Below are 15,614 nucleotides of genomic sequence, written 5' to 3' on the forward strand. Positions count from 1 at the left end.
ACAAAACTAGCGATACAAGACTTCAAACAGGCAATTCCTAGGTGCAGGGGTAAATAAACAGAACTCCCTGGAGATAGCAGTTCGTGGCCTAGTCTTGAAAGATGAAGAGGAGGATTCGGGAGGTTGGAGTTTTAAGATTTGGGTCAGAGACACAAGTAAAAACCAATAAGTGGGCCAGTCATCCCTCCCACCTCCTTTTAGGAGAATCAAGCAATTCTGCTCTCTTTCACCCTCCACCCTGTCTTACCCTTCCATCCTTCCCTTTTACAAATAAACCTTTTGTAGATAATATTCTCAGAGGTACCCCAGGATTTTTGCTTGAGACATTCACCACTCATGGACTCTCTTCACTTCATTCCTATGTGACTGAGTTGCCTTCTGGCTCAGCTCCCACTGACACTCAAGACTCCATACAATCTACTATCCACACAACTAGAGTAGACTTTTAAAATGAGAAATCAGATACCTTGCCCTGCTTTAAATCCTACTGTGACTGTTTAGACTATTTAAATTAATTCTCAACCATGGCCTACAAGATTCTTCATCCATGGCCCCTACCAGCCTCTCAGATTCATTTCTTCTGGTCCCTCCATCCATCATGCTTCTATCATATCTGTCATCTTTCTACACCTTGAGCACCCCAAGCTGTGCCTCCTGATAGGGCCTTTGTACTGAAGCAGGACTAGGGTGAGATACACTCAAGGGGGTGCTAACTTTTAGGTCCTTCAAAGGCAGAGTCATTGCACTAGCTACTCTCACTGTCTGGAACACTCAAGATTTTTGTAGGATTGGTTCTTTATTATTTTTCATCTCTTCAAATATTTTCCCAGAATCTTGTTTCTTTTTTTCTTTTCTTTTACAATCCATGAATACTTCAATACCTCAGTATCTGTACTTTTGATTGGGTTTCTTGACCTGCTGCCCTGTTTATTTTCTGTCTCTGCGTCCACTGGAAAGTCATTTTCATAACCGACTGCCTCACTCATCCCTGTATCACCAGCATCTAGTAAAGTGCTGAACACGTAGTAGGTGGTCAATAAATATCCAGGGAATGAATGAAGGTCACATAACTCACACTGATTTCAGAAGAGCATCTGGGAGTTAGAAATGTGGGCTTGGCCAAGTCAGGCAAAGAAAAGTTAAGAATCCAAAGCAAAGTACTTTGCAATTCAGGCCACTCAAAGCGAAATGTGTGGTTTTGATCTCTGCATTAACACAGTTTCTTTGGGAATTGATTTTTGTGTGTGATGGGATGTTGATGTCTTATGGAGATAGCCATTGGATAGGGAATTCTTGTTTTAGAGTCAGATACTCACAGGTTAAAATAAGATTCGATTCTGACTGCTCAGAGACTGGTGCATCTATTTAATCAGTTTTTGCAGTAAAAATAGGGCACAGGGCAAGACTATACACATGAGGGCTTTGTTCCTGACTCAGTCTGGAAGAAAGACTTAGTTGGTAAGCCCAAGAGTTAAGTTTCTTGAACCATGAGATCTGTGTAATGATGTGAAGTCTTTATCTCAAACTCAGAAATGGACCCTACAGAAAACCATTTTAAAGTTTTTCTCAAATTTTAAGGGTCAAATAAAATAGTAATCTATAGGTGGCAATAAATTCTTCCACTCATCAATGAGTTTTAGGCCTACTGAAAAAAGCAGATCTTCCAGAACCTAATTTTCAACCGGAGATTAGTTTGAATTTGCCTTCAAATATTTGTGGGTCTCACTTCAAATGATCCAGAGGAAGAAACAGAAACTCTGACATGGTGACAAGGTGTCCCATACATATAAAATTCAGCTCTGTGAAACTCAGTAAAGTTGTTGGTATTTAATAAAGTAAGAATCTGATCCAAACTCTTATTTTGCCACATAATTCCCACTAACCTAAAGTCATTTGTAAGTAGGCTTCTCAATATAGTTTCCTTTTTTTACATTTAAAAGTCACAGAAATTATACCTGCCTATTACAAAATATTCAAATTTGAGACCTTCCTCTCTAAAATGACATATATTTGTGCCAAAGTTTTATTATTATTATTAACTTAAACCTGGCTCAAGGAAATGTTTCTATTTCGATATACGTAGATTTATTCATTTGTTCAGCAAACATTTTCGGTGTGCCTGCTATGTGCTGGGTGCCTTGCTAGAGACTAGGAATACAGTGGTCAGTAAAAGAGACAAGGTGCTTGACTGCATGCTTAGACCCTCGTGGAGGAGACAGACAACAAGCAAGTATACATTGACCTCATGTTTAGACCCTCATGGAGGAAACAGACAACAAGCAAGTATACATTGACCTCATGCTTAGACCCTCGTGGAGGAAACAGACAACAAGCAAGTATACATTGACCTCGTGCTTAAACCCTCGTGGAGGAGACAGACAACAAGTGAGTATACACACATGGAGAGCATATATAGACTGTTTTAGATTCTATGGAAGGATTAAGTGGTTGCTGGGACCAAGTGGGAAGAGTGGTCAAAGAAGAAACTTCTGTCTAGACTGAAGCTTGAAGAATGAGAAAGAGTCAACCAAGGGAAGAAATGGAGAACAGCATTCCAGGCAGGGTGAAGTCTCATGGTAGAAAAAAACCTGGCCCATTGAACACATAGAGTTCAAGAGCCCCTTTCTTATATCTTACAGCAGCCTTCTTCCAGGGATACTCAGTCTAGAATCACCCTACTCCATGTTTTGGTGGAAAAGTGCCTGATGTACCAACACCTCAGACTAACACTCAGCTTGGGTGGTGTTTAACAGCAAAGACTAAAAACAAGTTAGAATCAGGTTAAATCCACTTCAGCTAATCTCCTGAGACAGAGCAGCAAAACTTCACATCTCTATACTGTCAAAAAAAAAATTGATGAAGCAATTATACCCCATCGTTCGCCAAAACTCTTTTGTCTAAAGACATGAATTTACTGTCTCTGTGAGGATGATTTTTATTCTCATGCAGATGTAAATTTCATGTAGTTATAATGCATGAAAATATTTATTCTTCCATTTTTTCTTTTTATACTATCCTTTTTAGATACATCTCCATTTGTGGACTCCAAAGTAATCATTTTTCTCAAATATATGTTTTTTAAAATAATCAAGTTGCTCATGTCAGAGATATACTCATCTATTTTCTGTACTGAACACATTGACAAACTTATCTATCATCTGCTAGGTGACTTTAAGATTGTTTTCAGATGCAGTGAAAATGTTTAAAAATAATAGTATACCTAATATAGAACAGTCTGCTTTTTAAAATGCCTCCATATGATAGAGTTATATGGGATGCATCACAGGATAGCATTTTCTGATCTCTACCTTTCATTGTTACATAATCTTCCAAAGAGACTGAAGCAATGCTTGGGACTACCAATAGTTACCAGTACCACTGCAGAAGATTATGTTCTAAGAAGAAACTAATAAAAACACAAGAATCCCACTGTTGTGGTGATCTTCAAATACACTATTTTTATAGGTTTTGAATGTTATAGTGAGAGGGGAAAATATAATATTCTATGCATGGATAAGTTTATTTGATTTAAAGTAAGTCTATGTATATGTAGATGAACCCACTCCCTACATAGTAGGAATGAAGGAGTAGCCAAAACCTCCTACTCTGCAAGATATTAGTTTCCCTAGATGATGATCTTAGGGTGTCTGAAAGGTTTACATGAATGAGCTCTTTGGGTTAGATCATCAAGCGTCTTTATCAAGAAGCAAATGAAATACAGGGGCGTATCACATAAGCCATTTCTGACTGCTCTGTAGAGGTCAACTCTAATTTTAGATAGGGCCTGAGGAACTGAAGCTCTCAAGCAGACCATAATTCTGGAATTCTAGAAAAGTGGAATGAAGTGAGAAAGCAACAACACACCAGCTTAATGGGGATCTGATTCTGATTAACCTGGGTTACTTTGTTCAGTTGCTTCTTCTATCTGGGATTTGGTTATCTTGCCCATATTGCCAAGGGATTGGCCTAGATCAAAGTTTTAAAACTTTTCTAAGCATGGAGCCCCCTTTTCGTACAGAATGATATGTGCTATTCCCATTCATGTACGTGAAGCAGAAGAGGAAGTATGCTAGTTGAAGCAAGAACAAGGTAGGCTGTCCCTACCCTCTTGGCCTTACCCTTGACCAGCAAATATCACCTAGGTGCTTCCAATTCTATGATTTCAGTCTCCAGAGGCTGTAAATTGAATAGCAGAAATGAGAAGATAAAAGCTAGTTGAGAAAGTCATTTCACCTTGAAGCCTCATCTCTAACATAAAAAGTTGGACTGAATGATATCTAAAGACCCTTCCAACTCAAAAGAAGTGGAAACTATGTGATAGTATCTCACTGCCAGTGATATTAGGAATTCACAAATAGACATGGAGATTAGTTAAATATGGAAATCTTTCCAGGAAGTAATACATCTAAGAGATGATTAATAACTGTATGACTGATAAAAAGGCATGTTATCAAAATCCAAGCATGAACCCAAGAATGCATCCTAAAAAAGAAAGCCATAATTTCAAATGTAACCAATGTAAAATTCAGAACAATATGAGCCAATATCTAATGAGTCCTTGCTGAGTGCCAGGGCACCAAATTAAGTGCTTTAAATGTATCATATCAGAAATATTCACAACAACCTTATGCAGTAGGTCCAGTTTTTATCCCCATTGTATTGAAGAGGAAACAAAGACTTGAAGAAGCTAAGTATCTTTTCTTAGGTCAGACATCTGGGACAAATATTAAAATTGGATAAAGAGTTCTACAATAGGTATTCTCAGATGTAGACTGGTTTGGGTCTGAGAAGTCGTGTAATAGAAGCTATGGTGGCAGAGAAGGGAGAGTTGGGACAAGGACTCCCTGGTGAGTTTCCAGCAGTGTTTAATGGAGTTCCTGAGCAGGGGCCAGTAGGACCGCTCCTGTCATCCCAGCAGACCTGCATGAATAACAACACAACAGCACATCAACAGCAGCAGCCTGCAACAATAACCAAAGGAGAGGACTGAACTTGCTCCTCTGGATTGTTCTCGTTTATCTTCACAATTCTTTGAAGGAGATAAAAGCCAAGGTCTGTTTTAGAGAGGAAGCAATCAAGACACAGGGAAGTGAAGCCATTTGCCCAAGGTCACAATAGTGGCCATGAGAACAAAAGCAACAGCTTCCCTTGGGAACAGTGATTCCTAGTAGTTTGATCCCACACTGCTTTCTTGCTGAAAACAACTATCAGAATCAACTTATCAGTTCTTTCAATGATACTTTACTTTTAATTTAATTGACTTATTTTTGGCTGCACTGGGTCTTTGTTGCTTTGTATGGGCTTTCTCTAGTTGAGGCGAGCAGGAGTTACTCTCTAGATGCAGTGCACAGATTTCTCATTGAAGTGGCTTTCTGTGGGGGAGTCCAGGCTCTGGAGCGCAGGCTCCAGTAGGGTCGTGTGTGGTCTCCAGCAGTGTGGTGTGTGGGATTAGGTGCTCCACGGCATGTGGAATCTTCCTGGACCAAGGATCGAACCTGTGTCCCCTACTCTGGGAGGTGGATTCTTATCCACTGTGTCACCAGGGAAGTCCTACAATGATACTTTATGTATACATATGTAAATACAAATAAACTTTCTTTCCCACCCCTCCCCCCGCACCGCCCCACCACTTCTCATACAATATGGTAGCATATTCTACCTGGGCTTCCTTGGTGGCTCAGACGGTAAAGAATCTGTCTGCAGTGCAGGAGACCCAGGTTCAATCCCTGGGTTGGGAAGATTCTCTGGAGAAGGGAATGGCTACCCAATTCAGTATTCTTGCCTGGAGAATTCTGTGGACAGAGGAGCCTGGCGGACTCTACATATGCCTCCTAGCTTTTCTTTTGGTTGATTAGCAATACTTCTTAAAGATCAATCTATACTGTATGCAAGGGGCTTCTTTGTTCTTTTTTTCCCTTTGATTGCATAATTTTTTTTGTACAGATAAAAAAATCATCTTGATGAAGTTTTAGTCCATTTCCATTTTTTTTGTCATTACAAACAGTGAGGAATGAATAACCTCATAGGTATCTCACTTTCTACATGCGTAAGTATGTCTACATAGGGGTTCTTAACCAGGGGCGATTTTGCCCATCATTGGCAATGTCTGGAGAAAGTTTTGGTTGTCATGCCTGGGGAAGGAAGTGCCACTGGCTTTGGTGAGAGGAGCTAGGGATGCTAAGAAGACAAATAACAAACTCACAGCAAAGAATAATTCAGCCCAAAATGTTATTAAATGACAATGCCAAGATTGAGTAGCCCTGGTCTATAGAAAACATTTCTAAAAATGGGACTGCTGTGTCAAAAGATATTTGCATCTCTTGTTTTGCTGAACATAATCAAGTTAATCTCCAAGGAAGTTGTACTAGCCAACATTCTTCAGGGTCATGTGTGAAATGCTTGCTTTCTCAAAAACCTCACCAACAGTATTATCATGTGTTTTGATCTTTGCAAGTCTAATAGTCTTAAAAATGGTATCTCAGTAAAATTTATTTGCACTTCCATTACTATAGTGAATGAGCATCTTTTCATATATTTAAGAGTAATTTATATCCCTTTTACCCATTTTTCTATAATTTGTTAGTGTCTTCCATAATAATTTGGAGGAGCTCATTATTAGCTAAAACCTTTGGGCAGACTAGTTTTCACTTTCCTTTTCATTGTCAAGAAATTGTTATCCACTTGCCAATCATTCTAGATAACTTATTCAAATCATTTCTGTTAAGAGTTTGTCATAGGGTCCACAAATATTACTTTCTGCTGCACATTTAATCTTACCTGCTGTTCCCTCCATCAACCAAGTAACAAATGTTAATTGAACATATCTTTTTAGATTTCCTAAAATCTAATGACATTGTTATCCATCTATATACTTTTGCTACTAACTCTCCAGTGCTTGAAAAAGATACAGAAATATATTCTTTAAAGCTCTTTAAAAAGCTGACATACCCTATTCTGGAAAGAAAGAAGGCTTTGAAAGAGCATTCAAAGACCAGAGGTGCTGAGAGACAAAATGTGCAGGACATCGTCAGGATCTACTCTGTACCACTTAGTTCTTGCTCTTAATTGCTACATTAAGTCCTTTTCTCTCTACCCACTTGTTTCAAGAATTTAAACAAACCTGCTTTTTTAAGACTAAGATCACTGCTATCATTGCTAAGAAGAATGAGGTTCAGAATCAATCTTGAATTATTCTAGAATTCTCAAAGATAGATATACCATATAAAAGCACACAGAGCTGCTTTATTAATTTATGAAGAAAGTGGCTATCACTCAAGGAGAACATGAGAGGCAATGTCATGAACTTGAACCTGTATGGATAGAAATGATCCATGTGGCCATCCATCTGGATGCTGCTGACTGTTAATGGGGACATGAAGTTACAAGCATGAAGAGCTTCATCATTTTGCACACCCAGCATGTGATGTGTACCTCTTGGCCTTCTCCCATAGTCATCTGCCAAAATTGTATTACAGTGTAGTGTTTGTAAAATCTGTGACTGCTTTAAAATAGTACTTTTATTTTCCTGCTTAATAAATTTGTACACTCACTGCAAAAACTTTAAATATAGTAATATATAACTTACACTGCAAAAATCTGCCTTGATGTCATCCACAAAGGAGAACCAGGATAGCAGCATTCCTACCTGTAATATTTCTTTGATTATTGGACATATTATTATATATTTTATCTCTTTTCCTAAAAATGAGATGCTGTTCCATCTACTGCTCTAAACCTGATTTTTACATTTTAATATATATATTTTCCCTTCTGTATAGACTAACTTTACTCTTTGTTGATAGCTACAGAATGGCCACAAGATAGATGAACCATGACTAACGTGACCATTTGTCTATTGGTAGATATTTAGGTTTCTCTAGACTTTTTAGTGTAATAAATAATGCCATGAGGAACATCCTTTTTCCTGTGTCTTTATGTATCTTGAATAAATGTTTCCTTAGGATAGATCCTATAAGGCAAATGTATTCACTTATTTTAGATAACTGCTTTTAAATACAATAAAAAAAATACATGTTTATGGTAAACCAGTGAAACTGTATAGAAGGACAAGAGGTGAAAAGAAAGGCTCTCATTCTACTTTCTACTCGCAAACCCCAGAGCCCCTCCCAGGAGTATCTGCTTTTAATAGTTTCTTGTGAGAAAATGCATTCATAATTTTAATAGAGGATCTCAAAAGCATCTGGAAACTGTACGAGAGTGTTGTTCTGTTTCTTTTTTCTTCTTCTTCTTTTCTTTTTTTGACGGGGGCAGGGAGGAGGTGGGGGAGGGGGTAGGCAAAATCCTTTTATTTTCAGGTAGTCAGGGTGCTACTGCTAACAAGATGGCGGACTTTAAGGGAAGCTTGAGAATTTTCCCCACAGCACAACCAGCCTCATCATAAACCACAGTGTGAAAAGCCGAGTTGAGGAAAGCCACGACTAAAAGGTCTTGTGGAAAAAAGGAAAGACAAGAGGGCAGGTGTGGGATGGATCATAGTTTCCTGGCTTTAAGTCAGTCCAGAAGCCTACATTAGCTCCAGACCCTCCCAGAACTTTGAAGGTTAGTGAGAGTAGGGAGGTAGGTCCAAGGGAAGATAGGCTGGGAGAGGAGAAGAACCAGCAACAGTTAGTTACAAATTACACTGGTATTCTAGAAGATGCTGCTGTTTCCAATGAGATGATAAAGATTCCCATCTTTATCAGGTACCAAGTAGCTCAGGTTGTTATATGCCTGAGTTGCAGCTGTCAGCATCTCCGTGACTCCCCAAGAACTAAATGATTTAGAAGACCTAAGAGAACTAAGCCCAGAGAACTCAGACAACTTGCCCAATATTACTTGTTCTTACAGGGATTCAAACCATGACTTTTCCAAGTTCCGAATCTCTTCTTTTCTTTCCTGCAATGTGAGGGTTCCATTTGTTGTGAAAGACCAAAAGCTGCATTGGGAGACTGGGAGTGAACGCATGGGTTACCTTCAGCATGCTTTGCAGAGATGAAACTAGAATCCAGGAAAGCCCCTAACACCAATCTTAGAACTGATAGCCTGCATTCTGGTTGAGGTAGGGGACAGCAACCCCCAAGTTTCACCTCACATGACATCAGTTTCCATTTCAGTTGCATCATTGTGCCATTTCAGATAGGCGCAATGGCTGTACCACACCCCAGAAGCAGCAATGAGTGAAATATTCAAAATGCCTGGTTAACATCATCATCAGAAAGACTTCCTCATTTCAAACTGTGTTAGTCGCTCAGTTGTGTCCAACTTTTTGTGATCCCATGGACTCTAGCCCGCCAGGCTCCTCTGTCCATAGAATTCTTCTCCAGGCAAGAATACTGGAGTAGATTGCTATTTCCTTCTCTGAGATCATTTCAAGGAAATTCTGATAAAGATACCATGTGGCTTCTTTTACAGTGTGATCCAAGAAAGTCTTAAAACCATCCCTCCCCTTTGAAAAATAGTGGTTCCTTTTGAACAACACTTTTTCAGATGCCTGAAATTTTACTGTCAAATCTCCCTCTGGGCTTAAGTCTCTAATATCTGTCCTAATCCAAACTTCTGTGATACAAGCCACGCCTTAAACTATCAGGAAGTTGAACATTAGGTGAATGACTATTTGAGGAAGGTTTTGACAGCCCAGGGAAAGGGGAAGAAGAGAACTAAAGTCATCACATTTGCTGACATGTGAGCAAATGTGACACAGCGGGGAGGATCAAGCAACAGGCCCCTTTTAAAGTTTTGTCCTGATTTTACAAATAATTGGCAAGCAAATAACTCCAGAATGTCAAAATCACCAGGATCATCAGTTAAATATTAATATCATTCTCCCAAATGGTGGTTCCCAGTACATATTTGCCTGAAAGAAAATCCCCAAAGAAAAGGTGAACACATAACGACAAGAGGGTGAAATCTTGTTCTATGGGCACCATTTGGAGAAGGAAAGGAGAGGAAGTAATACTTTAGTGGTTGATTTATCTTTTGAATGATTTTTTTTTTTTTTTGATAGTAGGTTTACATGGCTCTTTCAAATCCTCTAGTTTAACCCAATGATTCAAGGACTGTTATTATTTCCACTTTAAAAAAAAAAAAAACAGCAAAGCAACCAAAAAATTGAGACACTTGCCTGAGGTTGCACAGATAATCTGGCAGAAAGGGTCTGCCTGATGTGAAAGTTCTGCTTCTGTCCCACTCAGCCTCATCAGAGGAGAAAGTTGAAGTTCTGCTGTTTTCAGAAGGGTGGAGATGTCTTTTCATGGATGATAGATACACAGCTTCTTACTGATGTATCTGCTGGACTAGCTGAGCAGCTAAGGAGCCAATATTACACCAGCAAAGAGGGAGTTCTGTGCTCCCACTTTGAAATCCAACATAAGCACTGCACTACAAAACGGCAGAAACAAATCTCTGCTGGGTCACAGCTTGGAGGAATCAACCACACAACTGATTGTTCAGCATTAGGTTCAGGGAATAAAAGTCTCCTACATTAAATCAGGGCAGGTACTAAGCCATGAAGCAGTCACTAACCACTCAGGTTCTGCAGTCATAGAATTGCGCTTGTATGCTCACTTATAAAAAGACTTGGCCCCTCTGAACCTCAATGTCCTCACCTAAAAAATGGGGGAATAATATACCTCATGAGATCATGACCAAATAAGATGCCCTTTGAGTGCCTGAAGTACAGGAAATGCTCCCAAAATCTTTTGCTTTTTCCTGCCTCTCTTTGAAAGAAAGTCACAATTCAAAATTCCATTTCATATGGTAATATAAAAATAAAGGAGATATAAAAGACATTTGCACCAGCTGGACTTTGTACAACTAGGTGGGCATCAAGCATCTTCTTGGATAGTGTTTGATACACGTCAGACGTCTGGGGTGAAACTCTGGAATGGGCGGACGGCTTTGAACGTGGCCAAGAAAAGAGACAAGGTCAAGAGGAGTTCTGCGATCTCTCACCCGGAGGGGTGCCTGCTTTACTTTCTGTCTCTCTTTCTCCGGTGGCTTTTGTGTGGTTTCCTTGGAAGGTTTGAGGCTGGCCTTTTTCAGAAATAGCGCAGTTGTTTGGGATGATTACAGGCCATCACCATTTCCCAGAGATGAAGTTGTGTTTAGTTTGCTGACTGACTGTCCCCTGTGCCCGGCTCAGGAAGGCACAGATTACCCTGCTGCTTACCACTTAGCAGATCTGAGGAGGCCTCAGGAATTGGAGAGACTGACCAAGCAGGAGAGACTGTGAGGGGGGAGCCTGATCATTCCTCTGGGAATGAGACTGAGCTTTGATGATGGAACATGACATCCATTTCAACAGAAGGCTCACCTGACAGTTTCTAAATATCTATGTTGGAACTCAACAAACATTAAGAAGTCAAAGGAGATCGTCTGAGTTTGGAGAAAGCTTCCTTGGAAACCTTGAAGCCACACTGTCCAATAAAGGTAGCTTCCAGGCTTGTGTGGCAACTGATCACTTGTTGTGTGGAGAATCCACATTGAGATGTGTTGTGAAATACATGATTTCAAAGACTTAGTCCTTAAATGTAATAAGTCTCAATTTTTCATGTCAATGATGTGTAGAAATGATAATACTTAGAAACACAGGGTTAAATAAAATACTGTGTTCTTAAAATTAATTATACTTTTTCTTTTTGCAATTTTTAGTGTGGCTAATAGAAAATTTTAAATTCCCTATGTAGCTCTCAATATGTTTCTGTGGCTTAACACTTCTTTAGAACTTCACATAGAATTTGGATCCCAATTTATCACTCCAGTTACTACTAATGTCTACTTGATGCCTTGACTATGATGATCCCAGGCTATTGACAACTCAAACTTATCCAGAAGGTTTCTACCCCAGGGCTTTTTGCTCTTGCTGTTTATTCTACTTTGTGCTCAGTCTCCTATATCTTCTCACATCTGGCTCCTTTTTCGATTTTTCTGGTCTCTTTTCAAATGCCTTCTCTCCAGTAAGGCCTGTGTGACTACCAACTGATCATATCAACCTATCCTATTCTCCATAGAGCACTTTATATTGTCTACCTTCCTGACTAGACTAGAACTCCATGAGAAAGTCTACTCTTTTCGTCTCTCTGCTTCCTGCACTCAGAATAGCCCTGGTTCAGCGCTGGCAAGAAATATTCCTGAATAGCTAAAAGTGCAAGCCTTAAGTCTGATTGAGACTATTTAAGCTGTGTTCCAACATGGCGCCCTTTGTTCATATCATCCTAATGGTGCACCTGTTGTGTACTAGCCACTGTGACAGACTTGAGGGATATCATAACGGATGTCTTGGTCTCTGCCCTCAGGAATGCAGGACTCGGAAGTTTCCAGGGAGCAGCTCTGTAGACAGAGTTGTCATGTTACTGCCATGAGCCTTCTGCTGCATTTCGCTATGTACACTACTAAGGAAGTAACCCAACAGAGGTTAAAAACCAAGATAACCTCAAAGCTCAGACTCCTTGTTTACCACCTGTAGCTGCAGATGGTTGTTGAAAAAGCAGCTCTCTTGTGCTCTTCTGCTTTTGAAAACAGACTAACCATTCTGAAGACTATAATTATGGGCAGGATCAGGACATGTATTTAGCTGTGGAAGACTCTAAAGTTTGGAAAGTTTGAGAAGATAGCTTGGCTCCAAAGGGCATATGTTTTCAGAGGTTTTTAAGGGAAGACTGATCTCTTAATACATCCTGAGATTACTAAAGCATGTTGAAGACCATTATGTGGAGAAGATGTCATTTTTGTTTATTTATATTCCACAAATATGTGTGGGAAAGACATGTACATCCCAAATGGTTAACCTTGGCTACCTCAGAGTTGTAGAGAAGGACAGAATGCTAAGATACTAGAAATAATTTTATCACATGCCTCCACATTGCTTTATTTGTTACAATGAACATGGGTAGATTTTGTACTTTCAAAAATAAAGTTTCCAGAGAGAAAACTTTTTAGAAAGAAATTCCATAAAACTTCCCTGTATTTGATAGGGGGTACTTCTCACACCTTGACTTTTTTCATCTTAGTTCTGTGCCTCAGCTACTAAAGCAAAGGCCAGTCACCAAGCTTCATATCAAAAAGTGGTAAGTAAAGTCTGAGCTCATTTCTGGAGAATCTGATGGTGTCCTAGCTCCCCAAATACCCAGCAAGTGCCCTCATATATCACTGCTCTTTTGCCATAGTTAGGACTTCTTTAGCCTCTTTCACTGGGAGGGTATCCTTTATTGAGAGCATCCATCATAAGCCAGGTAATTAGTTTACCTGTTCCTATTTTAGTCTGCAATCATTACTTCAAGGGTAGGCATAATTATCTTCACATCTGAGAACAGATGTGGAAACTGAAGTTCAGGAAAGTTTGATGCTTGTTCCAAGGTCACAGAGATGGTTGGAGGCAGAGCCTAACTTTGTCCCTAGCCCTTTCCAATCTTGTCCCCAATTCACCACCATTTGTGCTACCTCTTTCTTAAGGATAAGCTAGAATGAAGTGCTTTACAACTTGTTCCATAACTGAACTAAATTCTATTCTCAACAGAAGCCTAATTCCAGGCACCTGTGAAGGGCTCCTGGCTCTTCAGGAGCTTTCCCCTAACTAGCCTTCCATGGAGCCTGCTGGTCTACCAATCTAACATCTCCTGGGATCCAAGGACAAGGACCTTTAGAAATCGGTAACATATAACATCATTACAAGTCACAAAGACCATTATGTGAATTAATTATCAAGGAATACATCCAGTAAACTTCCAAGGAGATGAAACCTGGGGCCAGTATAACTGGATGGGATAGTAACAGAGCAGAGTCAGGAATGTCCTACAGGGTGCCACTGTGGGACCATGGATAACCAAGGGACACAGAGAAGGCAGATGTAGAAGAGAAAAGTGCCACTAAAAGTATTTGTCACCAAGCAGGTCAGGCCAGAGCTCACTTGCTATGCTAATAAGGCCATGGATAGGCACAAAACAGAAAAAACTGGCACATGTGAGGTCTGCACTACCCATTCTAGCCAACAGTTCTGCAAATGCTGCTATTTGTCACAAGTTCAGAGATATAAGACCCAGCAGTTCAATAAACAGAGGTCCGTCACTTCATCAAGAAGATGATTCAAATAACATGTTCTCCCAGGAGTCTGCTTCAGAGTGTCTTTCTAAGGCACCAAGGGCCAAGAAGGAGCATCTGGATATTTGCAGGGTTGGTTTACAATGGATCTTATCTAATAATGGATTTCTAGAAGCCACCTGTCTTCCTTCTTCCTCAAATGGAATGTGTTTTTCCTCCCCACAGAAAAAGCGCACTTTGAAGGGTTCCATCGAGCTCTCCCGAATCAAGTGTGTCGAGATTGTGAAAAGTGACATTATCATCCCATGTCACTACAAATATCCATTTCAGGTAAGCCCATCAGGCCAGGGGTCTAGTTCTCCATTCCTTGGATGATGGCTGAAATGCTCAGTCACTGAGCGAGAAGGTGGCCCAGAGATGACTTAGACCATACCCAGAAGAAATCTGCTGTGCTCTTTCAATGACACATTCATTCAACAAAGATTAATTACAAAATTCTGAAAAAGTTGTCATCCCTCATTTCCCTTTCCCTCATGTCTTCCCTACCTCAAGGAAAGTCCTAATTACTCTATTCCTGGGGGAGGAAAAAAAATAATCAAGAGCCCCAAGCCTAACATTCTGTAACCGCATCTCACTTATAATTTTGGACAATAGATTACACTCCTTGGTTATAAATTGATTGGAAGTTCTGGAATAAAAAGACTCAGATTTTAAAATCTGAGAATTATCTGACAGAATTGTGCTGTCCAAAACACTAGCCACTAACCACATGTGAATGCTTACATTTAAATGTAAATTAATTCAAATTGCACAAGATTAATCAGCTCTGAGTCACACTAAGCCACAGTGAATGAATAAACATTTCACATCTTCAATAGCCATGGGTTAGTGGCTAATTTATTGGACAGTCAAGATTTTAAATTTCCATCACTGCAGAAGGTTCTATTGAGCAGAGCTGATGGAGAGTATCTTTAGTCTTTAGGTCATGACATTGTCTAAATCTTGTTACCACTCTTGATATTTATGGTTCTAAAAGAGTGGATATCTTCTTGCACATCCTGGGGTATCATTCATATTTGTCAATCTGAGGAGTTAATATTTCATTTTTAATGTGGCATAGGAAAGAAATTTTTTCCTACTAGAAAAGTGACCTCCACAAGTTGGAATTTTTAGTACTGAAAGTAAAAGGAGTAACACGTATTTTTCTCATCATTGAAACTCCAATTACTAATGCATGCATGAAAAACAACCTGGTGAAATCCAAAGATCTGTTGTATAGTTAATAGTACTGGACCAATGTCAATTTCCTGGTTTTAAAGACGTATTTTGTTACGTTAAGATATATCATTGAATCTTCCCAGTGCACCAGGCCCAAGCACTTGGGTGGAGAGGGAGGTAGGAGGGGGGATTGGGATGGGGAATACATGTAAATCCATGGCTGATTCATGTCAATGTATGACAAAACCCACTACAATATTGGAAAGCAATTAGCCTCCAACTAATAAAAATAAATGGAAAAAATAAATAAATTAAAAAAAAGGACAATGAAATGAAAAAAAAAAAAGATATATCATTGAAGA

General features: G+C 39.5%; 1 protein-coding gene and 1 long non-coding RNA gene across 2 annotated transcripts in view; one reads left to right on the top strand and one right to left on the bottom strand.

The window, feature by feature from the left end:
* LOC136156325 (uncharacterized) overlaps positions 1–15,614 on the bottom strand; it is an 80,805-nt gene that overhangs the window by 12,799 nt on the left and 52,392 nt on the right. The gene's annotated exons all lie outside the window — the stretch shown is intronic.
* ITK (IL2 inducible T cell kinase) overlaps positions 1–15,614 on the top strand; it is a 62,875-nt gene that overhangs the window by 5,533 nt on the left and 41,728 nt on the right. The window contains exon 2 of the mRNA XM_065918996.1: positions 14,260–14,364. Coding sequence (XP_065775068.1) covers positions 14,260–14,364 — 105 coding nt within the window. The remainder of the gene's footprint in view (positions 1–14,259; positions 14,365–15,614) is intronic.

This window comes from Muntiacus reevesi, chromosome 1 (genome assembly GCF_963930625.1).
Source record: "Muntiacus reevesi chromosome 1, mMunRee1.1, whole genome shotgun sequence".
Classification (NCBI taxonomy): Eukaryota; Metazoa; Chordata; class Mammalia; order Artiodactyla; family Cervidae; genus Muntiacus; species Muntiacus reevesi.